We start from the raw sequence: 13,124 nt of genomic DNA, 5'->3' as shown, positions 1-13,124 counted from the left end.
CTGAAACTCATCATGCATTTTGCAGCTGGGGGATATTCCCTTATACATGCCACACGTATGGCTAGGGTTGTGTGTGAAAGTGTAGTGCGTGGGTATGTCCCAGGTATTTGCCTGGGGTAGTTGTGCTGAGCCCGCCTACTGTATCATAGTTGGCTGGCCATGGGACACGCTACAAAAAAAGAAAACCTCTACCATGCCTGTACATACAAAAGATCTGTTCAGCATGCAGCTATGACATTGTAACTTCCCTAAAGAGCACTATGAGCAAAGATCCTTAAAAAATGATTTCTACAGCTTCCTCAGTACAAATAAAACCTGATATCAAAGAATGATGAGAGCAAAGGGAGAGAAACTGACTGTCACCACTCCCTTCAACTGAACAATAAATACGAATGACAACATAGTGAAAATTAGTGAAAAGCTTTTTTCTCATTTAAGTGTCTGGTGGCCTGAGAGATCTAAGTTTAATCATCAAAGATGGGCAAACCATCACGCTTTGCTCATCAATGTCATTTTGCGTGACATTTTGCATGACATAGGAGCTATATCAATCACTAGGAGGTCGATTGATTGTATTCCTTTATGGTCGGTAAGACACCTAGTTATCAAGCTATCGCCTGGTCCACAACACCACCTTGCACCATTGTTAGCATGTTATGCTAGGTTAACTTAGACCTGCTGTCAGAGGCCATCATACAGAATAGAAAAAAAAAACGTAAGCTAAGCTTTTGACAAGCTCATTCGGAGATGTCATACTATTCATTGAGTCAGTGTGTGTAACAAAAACAGAAACCAAAACGGAAACCAAAACAAAAGTTGTTATGCCAATAAAATCTCCTGAACTCACGTCGGCATGCAGTCCACTGCATACAGCAAATGTACAGAACAAGCAACCACTCATTATCTACTCCTCGTGAGAACTCTTTGGCAGGCCAGATTCCAGCTGGACATGCAAGAAGAAACATTATGTACAGTAATCAAGTAAACTCCTCATGGACTGGTCTTTGTTTGCTCTCTCTCCTCTCTCCTGTCTCTCTCTCCATCCCAGAAAAGAGGACATCTGACGAGGAGAAGGATTAGGAATAGCAGGACATCAGGGGCAGAGACAGCCACCCCCCCCCCCCCGAGAGGCAACCGGAGTAAGTGTCCTGATTTTTGACGGGAAAACTTTTTTGTTTTTTTTCCCCCCAGGTTTTTCATCAGCACTCCGAACCCTCAGGTGACATTAATCAAAAAAAAAAAAAACACTATGATCCTCCTGTTGCAAGGCCACATCCCTCTCAGAAGGGCCCCTCCCCCTCCACCTCCACCTCCTCCTCCTCCATCCCAGGGTCCGGCGACCCAGGCCTCGAGACAGTAAAGAGGTCCTGGCATCTGGTGGTTTTGGTCGTGGGCGTGGTGGAGGTGGACGACTGTGTGTCGGAGGCCGGCGAGCGCGGCGAGGGGGGTGGCGACTGCGAGGAGGAGGCCGGCCGCCGCCGCCCCCGGCTGTCCGACAGCAGCCTGAGGATCTCGGCCACTTGGGCCTCCAGCGCGGCCATGCGGCCGTTCAGCGTCTGGATGTCGCCCTTCAGCTCGCTCTTGGCCTCCTGCAGAGAGGAGTGGAGCAGGGCCTGCTCGGCCCCCGACTGGAAGGGATGGATGGGGTTGGGGAGGAGGTGTTGGTGCGGGTGGAGGTGGACTCCTCCGGGTCCGGGTCCACCCCCACCCATACCCCCACCCCCAACCCCTCCGCGGGTTACTGGTAGCAGGCTGCCGGGTCCGCTGGGGCTGAGCTGGTCGTAGATGCTGCGTTCCATGGGGCTCCTCTCCATGGGGCTGCGCTCGTACGGGCTGCGCGCGTCGCCCACGCGGTCGATGCGCAGGTCGCTCTTGGTGATGCCGCTGTCGCACGAGTCCGTCTTGTGCAGGGCGCTCTTCTCGTCCCCGTCGACTCCGCTCCCGCTTCCGTCCCCATCGCCACCCCCACCACCGCCACCGCCACCGCCACCATTGCCACCATTTCCTGTTCCAGTACTACTGTTGCCGTTTCCGTTACTGTCGTTACTGCTGTCCTGATGATCTGCCTCCCCTGCTCCACCACCTCCTCCACCATCTACTGTACCCACATGGCCACCATTCCCTGGCCCATGTCCCTGCCCGCCTCCGCCACCTCCACCTCCTCCTCCACCTCCACCTCCACCTCCACCCTCAGCTTGCGCCTCCTGGCTCTTGCTGTCCTCACTAGAGAGGAGGTCTATGGTCCCTAGAGTTGCCTTAGTTTCCTGTTTGGGAGACGCAGGTGCAGGTGCAGGTGCAGGTGCAGCCGTGGCCGCCACTGACGGCGATTCGCTCGATTCAACCCCCACCGCGCTCTTAAAGCGCCCCCAGCCCCGACCTCCGCCCCCAATCCTGGGCCTCACCGGACTAGAGACCTTCATGCAGCTCGTGTCGCCCGCCTGAAGCGCACCCAGGCTGGGCTTGAGTTCCAGGGCCTCGTGGCCCCCCAGCCTGCCCATTGGCTCGCTGGTCTCCGTCTCCGTGGTCACATAGCTCTGCAGCGGCGTGATCTGCGACACGGTCACCACGCTGGAGCTGCCATTGCCGCCAACCCCTCCTCCTCCTCCTCCTCCTCCTCCACCGACGATCCCTGGTGCCCCGTTCTGCAGCAAGGGGCTGTGATGGTGCTGGAGAGGGTGATGGATCTGGTACTGCACCTGATGCTGCTGCACAGTAAAAAAGAAAAGGAGGGTGTTAAGGGCCGTACACACACATCGCTGCTATTTACTAGCTTCTCACTTGCTCGCCTACTCGCCTCTCTTTCATGGAACGTTCGCTGAAAGTTCCCGCGGCTTTAATTGCCAATGAACAGGCGAGAAGTACCGAACTCTGCCTTCCAATTGGTTACTCGCTTACTCGCCTCGCTCGAAGATTAAATATTTTCATCCGCCCACATCGCATCGCTTGTTCAGTACTCGCCTACTCGCCTGCTTGTCTCGCTGGAACACATCGACATTCTATTGACTTCATTCGCTGAGCGAGTAACTAGCAGCGACGTGTGTGTACGGCCCTTTAGTGTTCCAGGGTAAACCTAGCTATATACACAGGTCTCAATTTTTGTTTTCTCCTGACTGCGCGAAACTAGCTGCACACAACTCAGCCTCTGATTGTTGGAAACCGCTGTCGGTAAAAAAATTAGCTCACGTGGTTGGCTGCCAGTGTCCTGCCCCTCCTCACAACACCGTGTTTGTACACAAACAAAATCTATCTATAACTCCAGATAGAGTGCAACACTGTGGAGGAGAGTCAAATTACTCCAGCGGTTCCCAAGTTTTGTTCGCCTGCGCACCCCCTTGTACATTTCGATGTGGTTTGCGCACCCCCTAAGCAAATCTTGCACAGCCGCACATTATCCAGTCATTTTGGGGCATTTCCTCTGCCATCATTACAATGGAACTTGTTGCATGAGTCTAGGAGTTATAAATTACACTTCAGATGGACCCTTCCAGCATATACTTCAACAAACAATTAAAAACTACTTAATGTTCAGTAATGCTGTATAAAAACACACATCTCAGCCATTGCTCTAGTCAACTCGCGCACCCCCTTGTAGCAGGCCACGCACCCCCAGGGTTGCACGCACACCAGTTTGGGAAACACTGAATTACTCTAACAGTGAAGTGCACAGATAAAGAGGCTGGGTTTCTGGTAGTTCTCTCTCTCTCTAAGCGCTGCTCCACGCATGTTTCCCTCCGCTGAGCTTGACCGACTTTCGTTGATATTATGTTTAAAAGAAAGACATTAGGCTACATTTATGATTCAAACTTGACGCTACGGTGTAGTCTCCCCTAATACAATGCTAGAGCCCGGCAGTCGTAGCTGTGTAAACATCCTCTTGGTGGCCCTGCCATGGCCTAACGGCAGGTCACTGGGTTACTACGCTGGCGACCCGGGTTCAATTCCGACCCGCCGTGGCCTAACAGTAGGGCACTGGGTTACTACGCCGGCGACCCGGGTTCGATTCCGGCCCGGGTCATTTGCCGATCCTTCCCCGTCTCTCTCTCTCCCCACTCATTTCCTGTCTCTCCTCCACTGTCCTGTCAAAAATAAAGGCAAAAAAACGTAAAATATATATGAAGAGTTCAGATGCAAAACCCCCTAACTCCATTTCTGAAGACCTGCGCTTCTATATTCTTAGAGAACCCTGTTGTTGGTTTGGTTTACATTTATGTACTTGATAATACATATAAATAGTTATATTACTTAAATAAAATAAAAAATAAGCAATTCTGATAGCTTTGTATTAAATAAAAATGAATTAAGATTATTTTCTGAAAAGGCACTTAGGGGGGTTTGCATCTGAACTCTTCATATGTAGATGGGCTCTCAATTTTTGCTTTCTCCTGGCTGCGCGACACTACAGCTGCGCAAAACTCAACCTATGATTGTTGGAAACCGCTGTCGGTCAAAAAATCAGGGCCTCCTCACAACGTTGTGTTTATAAACATGGTGAACCCTTGTATAAATATATATATGAAGAGTTCAGATGCAAAACCACCTAAGTGCCTTTTCAGAAAATAATCTTCAGAAATGGAGTTAGGGGGTTTTGCATCTGAACTCTTCATATATATATATAAAAACGAAACGGCCTCTTACAGTGTGCTGCTGCTGCTGCTGGTGGTGGCGATGGAGGTGCTGGGTGAGGGGCTGCAGCTGGTGCTCCACCTGGAACTGGTTGCGCTCTAGATCCAGGGAGCCCGGGCTCTGCACCTGTTGGAAAATAATAATATATACAGTAGCAGGCGATTAACATGTCAGGTATTTCAGTCTTTGACCTCCTGTGACCAAATGAAAGTGCAGCACCTATTATTTGTACGTCTGTTTTTAGTAAATCTTTAGAAAAAAAAATCCTTGTGCAGACATTGTAGTAAGATGTGCAAGACAGTGTGACAATCCAGGCGTAGATTATCTTAATGTCAACTACATTCCATCCCTTTAAGAAACACTCTTTGGCACACTAGTCTATGACCCCATTCCCTAGTTAGCCAGAGTGCTGAAGGTATGTCGAGACTCTTTTTTTGATATTCTACCCTCGGGCTCTGTTGTGAAATAATAATGCAAGGGATTAACATTGCACATATTTCAGTCCTTGACCTCCTGTGACCGAATGAAAGTATCACCCTCACTTTCAGTCTGTCTTTTGACTATCTTTCATTTTACTGACGCTTTTTTGAGGGGGAAAAAACTCTCCTTGTAGAGCTGTTGGAATAAGATCTGAAGACAGGGTAACACGCCATGCGTAGTTTATCTTAAAGAGAATTTTAATTCGACATCATTCCCAACATGTTTTTGTTATACAGAGGTGTTAAGTAACTGAGTTCTTTCTGTGCCTTTTTCCTCCCTTGCACAGAGCCTCTGTTATAACCTTATAGTCAGCAAAATGGTTAACTGTTTACTTAAGACTCTCTGCATTACAGTGTGTTCATCCAAATGTTGAATCAAATTAAACAAAGCTAACACAAACTATGCACACATTCTTAAAATATCAACTACATTCCATCCCTTAGTTTGAGTCTTAATGTGACACACCAGGATTTTTGACACACTATGACCCAATTTTCTCGTTTGCCAGAGTGTTGGAGGCATGTCGTGACACTTTCTTGATATTCTAAGCAGTCTTTGTAATTGACAAAATTGCCATTTTGTAGCCTGTCACTAAACCCTTCTCCCACAAAACCACTCTCTTGTTCTTTGTGGAAAACAATTGGCAGTTCAGGTAAATATTCCAACACAGTTTACAAAGATAGGCGTGAATACTGCCTACATACAGCTAAAAAATTTAAAATAAACCTGACAAAGATCCAGGGTGATCGAGAGATGATGCCTGTTTTAATTGAATAAAGTTTACTGCTCATTTGGCAGTCATTTTCAACTGTCTGACACTGCTGTCTGGCACCTGCAAAAACAGTGAATTTGTATGTGCGCATTGCTATATCCAAAATGAATAAAACAGGGGTTCCCAACCTTTTCCAACGTGGGGCCCACTCAAAATTGTCACAAATGTTCAGGGCCCACTTCTGACCCAATCAAGAATAAAACTCAAATAAATCAATAGCAACACACACCGCAATATGATTATAATTTGTAGAACATTATTTCCAGGCCCACTTGGAATACCTTCAGGGCCCACCAGTGGGCCCCGGACCATAGGTTGAAAATCACTGGAATAAAACATTCCACCACACACCCGTATCTGCGTCTCCTTCTGCTGCTTGAACTTCTGGAAGAGCTTCCTGACGGGGTGGTCCACGGGGATGGAGAGCGTCACCTCGTTCTTGTGCTGGCGGCGGTGCTCTTCCTCCCTCTTCACGTCCGCGATCTTACGGAAGATGATCTATAGGGAAGAAGGGAGGGAGGGAAGAAGGGAGGGAGGGAGGGAGGGAGGGGGGGGGGGGAAGAGAGGGATGTGTCAGGTGTGGTTATAACAGAATAACTGACTAAGTCAAGTCAAGTCAAATCGTCCGTGCAGTAGTACACTGCGTATATCTACTGTATATGACTGTATATAGCCTACTGTAATAGATGTATTTCATTCATCCCAAAGAAAATTAAGCAGCAGCAAATACACTATATACAACAGAGCTTCTTCAGTCCTTGACCCTTCAGAGTACATGAAAGTACCCAACCTATTTTTTAAGTTTATATTATTATGTTAGTCAATCACACATACTGCTTTGTTTATTATATGAATCTTGGCCGTCTTTTTTTTTTCTTTTTTGAACTCTCCTTGTACAGATGTAGGAGCCATGAACCCTGTATGAAAAAAGTGTTGAAAAGGACACACACCAAATAATTAATGTGCTTTGATGACTTCATCAGCAGTGCTGCTAATGACACATAATTGTCCAATTTTCCTGGGGAGGCTAAAAAAATGACAATAACATGAATCTTCTCTGTTTACGCAAGATTGGTGAGGTAATTTAGCAGAAGCTATTAAGCAATCACATTTTGTAGAAGGAGCTCGCTACTTTCGCTTTGGCCAGGGCCACTAACATCTTTAGCCACACATGGGGATAAAAGAAATTCATGTGGACCTCCCCTCCACTCTCATTGTCATGTAATGAGGATCCAACTTGGGGCCCCCCTATTGTTGCTGGGCCTGGGACGCCTGACCCCCTTGCCTGTTGCAGAGACTTGATGATAAATACACAACGCACCTCAGCACAAAAACAGAGGGAAAGACAGGGCGGCAGAGAGAGAGAGAGAGAGAGAGAGAGAGAGAGAGAGAGAGATAGAGAGAGAGAGAAAGATATAGGCCCATGTGTTGACCTTCTCACTGTAAACATTTGAAAGAGAGAGTGCGTCTAATTAAAGCTCTCTGGTCGCTGTTGTGCCTGAGTCATAATGAGATGGCGGAGCAAAGCAAAAGGTCAACGTGGGACTGCACTGCACTGCAGCACCGTGAGATACAGCACTGTGAGTGGCTTTGGTGTGTGTGTGTGTGTGTGTGTGTGTGTGTGTGTGTGTGTGTGCGCGCGCGCACGCGTGCACCGTGCATGTTTGTCATCATCATCATCAACTTTATTTCGAGACTGAATGTCCATTCTCAAAAATCAAAACACAGTCATAGTCAATACAGTAGTCAATACAGAGCTTGTGTGTGTGTGCAGTTATTTGTGTTGTGTATGGGGGGGGGTGTCTGTGCATGTACATATTTGGGTTTTGAGTGTGTGTGTGTGTGTGTGTGTGTGTGTGTGTGTGTGTGTGTGTGTGTGGTGTGTGTGTATGTCTGTCTGTGTTTGTGTGTACCTCTTCCGCTCTCACCACCACACAATATTACCCTCCATAAGGCCTTTCGCCATACCTCCTTTCAGAGCAGACGACCCCAAAGACAACGCTCAATTTCCAAAACAAGTGTTCACACGCTGCACGCAGAGCCGTACCCTGGTTGAATCTAGAGACACAGAGTGAGGCACCCTGGGAAATGCTATGCCAGTGGTTCCCAAACTTTTTCTGCTGCCACCTATTTTGGACCTAAGAATATTTTCATGACCTCTCCACCCTCCCATACTCCAAATGTCAAGCTTTTTTTGTGCATCATTTTTGCTACCTTAAATGTGAAAGAAGAAAGTAGATGACTGTATTAACCATATACGTGAATACTGTTACTAAGCAATTCATGAAATTATATGTGAAGGTAGGATAACATTTGGCGAGAACTTCCCTACCGTGGAACAGTGCATGACACAAGATACGCAGGACCCGGCGCAGTGTTCATTTGGTCATCCATGACTATGATTAAAATATTTCGTCAATGCCCCTTTCTGATTTTCGTCATTTAGACCAGTGTTTCCCAACCTTTTTTGTGCCAAGGCATACTTTTTCCCTTGAAAAAATCTCGCGGCACACCAACAAACAAAAAATGATGAAATAATGAAAACAAATTATTCTCTGATAAGAATGACTATATTGTTAATATAGGCGGCTACAAAGTGTCTTGAATAGCAATCAAATAAACACAAAACTGTATTTTTTTTAGTCACATTTTACATTTCCTCTTTCAAATAAAAAGTGCACTTATAAAGAAGCTTCAAAGTAGGCCTACAATTGTATTTCTGTCCAAAAGCATTCTATTAGCAGGAATACAGAAAATAATGCTTATTCTGAGAGTAGCAACATTTGAGAAATATTTCACTGAAGATGCATATGTACAAATATCAATCTCTGTATATTTTACTCACTTAATCTTAATGTGAAACCTATGCGTCTTTCACCTTTGGCTAATGCCCGCCCTAAAATACTGTTTGACCACAATCACAATCACAGTGCTGCAAAAGGACGAGGTCGGTCAGAAGAAGTCGGATAGTTTGACAGCGCTCCATGAACTAAAAGCGGAAATCTCATTTCTCCTTTTCAAATGCAAGATATTACGGTCATATTATTATAAACTGATTGGAAATTGTGCCTGGGGTGTGACAAAGGTGCAAGTTTCCCCGCGAGGTAACAGGAGGTAATCGCTTTCCCCTTTCCCTAAAACCGGCTATATTGTGCTTACCGGCAGTTGGATAGTCTGGCTTCAAGGGTCTCGGCATCCTCACACTCAACTAGAAAGCACGACGACCAACAAACTACGTTTTGTGCTCAATCATGCCACCACCTCACTCGTTTAACTTTTCAGTAAGGTTGTAAGCAAAACACAAATCTGTTTCAGGGTAGGATTTTGGTTTTCTGACCTAATTAATGAAGAAACAGCGCTAGCAAAGTTAACTATCAGTCATGTCAGGAGGATTGTTTTGACTAGCAGCTGATGGACGTTTTTTGTTAGGGCTACTGAAGATACATCAATGCAATTCGCTACCTGCTGCCACCTAGTGATAAGGAATTATTTCATGCTTAGGACGCCAGTCAACAGCAGACACAAGGCTACTGGAAAATGACATAGGCATTATTTGCTGATAATAACGATGAATTAAAAAAAAAAAAATATGTGGTACAGCTCAGCAGTTTTCCCAGTTTCAAAATCAGCTGACGTAGCTAGGTAACAGGCACTCTGTCCGTTGCCATTGACAGCGTGCTGTTAAAGCGCTGCCATTGACAGCGTGCTGTTAGGGTAGTCATGGGTAAGCGGTTAGGGCGTCAGACTTGTATCCCAAAGGTTTCCGGTTCAACTCCCAACCCGCCAGGTTGGTGGGGGGAGTAATCAACCAGTGCTCTCCCCCATCCTCCTCCATGACTGAGGTACCCTGAGCATGGTACCGTCCTGCTGCACTGCTCCACAGGGGCGCCACTGAGGGCTGCCCCCTTGCACAGGTGAGGCATAAATGCAATTTTGTTGTGTGCAGTTTGCAGTGTGCAGCATTCCCTTGTGAGTTGGAGTTTCCCAATGGGCTTTCACTTTCACTTTATATCAGATGGGCAAACGTTGGGGAGCTCCATTCCAGTGAATGGCGCATTTTTACAGAACGACGCCGAGCCATGTAATTAGGGCTGGGCGGTTCGGGAAAAAATGTGTATCACGGTTTTCTTGATGAAAATTAATATCACGGTTCTCAGCACGATTTCTTTTCATAAGCAGCGATATTCCCCACATCTCAATGTTTCTGAAGAAAAGGCTGAAATAAAATTTAAGAATGAGATAAAATACTGAATTTTAATTAATCTCCATTTCTATTTCAATCACTTTTTTGGAATAAAAAGTAAAAAAACCCTCTCATCAAAAAGTGAACCTTGTGCAGGTGAAAACCGTTTTCACGTTTTTTTAACGGTATACCGCCCAGCCCTACATGTAATACCTGTTAAACCTGTGGTCCCTTCTCTCTGCGCACTCGGCCCCTGTGACTGGCCTGGGGGTCCCAGCCCCCAGTTTGGGAACCACTGTGCTATGCCATTACAATCCATTATTTATAGACCCTGTGGCAAGGTTTTGCACAAAGGCAAGGCAAGGCAAGGCAAGTTTATTTATATAGCGCATTTCATACACAGGTGCAACTCAATGTGCTTCACAAAGTTAACAAATGTAAATGAAAGGAAAACAGGGAAATTAATTAGAGTCAAAAAAAACATTTAAAACATTAAGATAAAACATAAGGTAAAAATAATAATAAAATAAAACATAAATAAACATAAAACCTTGAAAAACAATTCTTATTTTACTAATTTACTTCTCTTATTTTACCGTCTTTTCATTCAATAATTTAAGAAAGCATCTGAGAACAGCTTTGTCTTGAGTCTAGATTTAAAGCTATCAATAGTGGGTGCACAAAGGCTCCTGAGGAGCGGAAAGGAGTGGAGAGGGTCAAGCGCAGCGTTTGCAGAGCGGATGAATAAAGGAGAAAAGGGGGGTGGAGGGGGCATGGAGTGGAGAGAGAAGATGATGAAGGAACAAGTCACACTGTGGGAAATAGTAGTGAAATAAATGGTTACAGTTCTGACTTTTTCTTTTCTTATTTTTTTACTCATGCGCAGCGACTCAGTAAGGTCAGGTGCACTGTGTAATATTTTTAGAGGTTTCTTTCCAGAATCCATGCTGCCCATTCACAATTGTTACCTTTTCCATGAATACTTACCATCACCAAATTCAGAGTATTCACTGTGACTGGGAAAATTGAACTTTTCATACATGAAAAGGGGAGTCTTCTCCATTGTGCGCCATTTTGAATTTCCAGAAATAGACATTTTTGGCTGCAAAACGTACATAACTTTGATTATGCTAGTAAATATTAATAAAAAGATCAAATTTGGCAGTAGACAGCACAGTTTTATTGTGCATAAAACATTGTTGCAATACCTACTCTGGCCACCATCCTACACAGTACACCTTTAAGCTCCTCAATTCCGTTTCAATCTATGTACAAAATCAACGGTTTGAATGTGCAAAACACTCCACACATATTTGTCTCTATTTGGCCCTATAGTTGGTCGGTCTGTCCGTCAGTTGGAAAGCGATTTTGCTTTTTGGAGGTTTTGCATGTGACATGGAATAATCTTATAGACCTTGCTCTTTGAATGATTTTGCTGAGAGGTTTGTGCAATGAAACTTCCAGAATGGAAGATCAGAAAATTTAGCAGAATAGATGCACCGTACCAGTCTTTACTGTGTTGTGGTCACACATCTTTTACAACACTGTCACAGAAGGAGAAAGATGGCAGAAGAGGACAACAATCGCTACCCCCTCCTCCTTCTCCTCCTCCTCCTCCTCCTCCTCCTTGCCCCATTTTACCCCACTTCATGTTGTAATGAAGAACTGTTAAAGAATCACACGCAAGATCAATGGTCAAACGTTTACCTCAGATAACCCTCTCTCAAACACACACACACACACACACACACACACACACACACACACACACACACACACACACACACACACACACACACACACACACACACACACACACACACACACACACACACACACACACCCTTACACACACACACACACACACACACACACAGACACAGACACAGACACACACAAACACACACACACACATGCTTCCAGATCATGCTTTGAACCCATTTGCAATGAGATACGATAATGAGACAGACAATGTTACAGTAATTATCAGCCGTGTCTGTGTCCCTTGTGTCTCAGGGGACACCGCTCACCCCCTGGTCTCCTATATCCACAGCACTGAACATGGTGTGACAATGCTCCACACTAAAGACATAAGCCCCATTTATTCTCTATGTTTGGCCAATTAGTGTACCGGTATATGTGTATTTCTGTACATTCTGAAGGACATGTGGCACTTTGTTCCCAATTGTTATTTTCAATCTGTTTTTTCTGTCTGTTACAGTATGTATGGTATGTGGTGTAATGCACAGTACAGTATGTACAAAATCAAGGTGTGAAAAAAATACACTCCATGCCTATTCATAACCGTCTCATATGTAAGGTATGAATACTGTAGGCCTTTACTCTAGACCAGTGGTTCTTAACCTTTTTTGAACACCCCCTGGACCTCATCCTAAGCCTCCCAACGCCCCCTTGACCTCACCATAAAAATTCCAACGCCCCCCTTAGTATTAAAACAATTAAATTGACTCATGCCCCCAATGACAACTAAGCACCGCCCCCTCTCTCAACCGTATCCTTCTCAACGCCCGCTGAGGGCTCTCCAACGCCATCTGGGGGACTGTACCGCCCCCGTTGAGAAACACTACTCTACACTTCTCTTTATCACCATTCAACAACACACCAACAGCCCACCAACACACTCCATTCTGTCCCTACCTAGCCAGAAAACACAGCTCACAATACAATAAACACAAACATAAACACAAACACGGTGATAAATAAACATAAACCCAGCAGAGAGCACAACACACAATACAACTTCAACATAAACAGTAGAACAAAAAAGACTAACAAAAGGTGCAGCAAAGTTAACCCGTTAAGATAAATGACCAGCTTTGCTTAGTCTGAGTAGTTTATTCATCTGGGTTTTTCTGGCACACCGAACCCTGCATATTTCCCACGTGAAATACAAAGAAGCAGAACAAAGTACAAAATAAGCAAAATCATTTTTTGCTTCTCATTCGTTTCAGTCTAGTCTAGTCGCAATTCCTCGGACTGTAATGCCTCTTTTCCACTGCCGGTTTTCTGGTAGACCTACAGCTCTACACAGCGCCATTCGGTCGC

At 45.3% G+C, this 13,124-nt stretch overlaps 1 protein-coding gene across 1 annotated transcript in view; it reads right to left on the bottom strand.

The window, feature by feature from the left end:
- Positions 1-1,280: 1,280 nt before the first annotated feature.
- Positions 1,281-13,124, bottom strand: part of kcnh5a (potassium voltage-gated channel, subfamily H (eag-related), member 5a) — a 239,568-nt gene continuing 227,724 nt past the window's right edge. The window contains exons 14-20 of the mRNA XM_063222171.1: positions 6,227-6,373; positions 4,636-4,743; positions 2,319-2,690; positions 2,109-2,194; positions 2,039-2,049; positions 1,729-2,005; positions 1,281-1,644 (exon numbers count right to left, since the gene is read on the bottom strand). Of these exons, the coding sequence (XP_063078241.1) occupies positions 1,281-1,644; positions 1,729-2,005; positions 2,039-2,049; positions 2,109-2,194; positions 2,319-2,690; positions 4,636-4,743; positions 6,227-6,373 (1,365 nt within the window). The remainder of the gene's footprint in view (positions 1,645-1,728; positions 2,006-2,038; positions 2,050-2,108; positions 2,195-2,318; positions 2,691-4,635; positions 4,744-6,226; positions 6,374-13,124) is intronic.

This window comes from Engraulis encrasicolus, chromosome 18, assembly GCF_034702125.1.
Source record: "Engraulis encrasicolus isolate BLACKSEA-1 chromosome 18, IST_EnEncr_1.0, whole genome shotgun sequence".
Lineage (NCBI taxonomy): Eukaryota > Metazoa > Chordata > Actinopteri > Clupeiformes > Engraulidae > Engraulis > Engraulis encrasicolus.
This window is presented reverse-complemented; position numbering and strand designations above follow the sequence as displayed.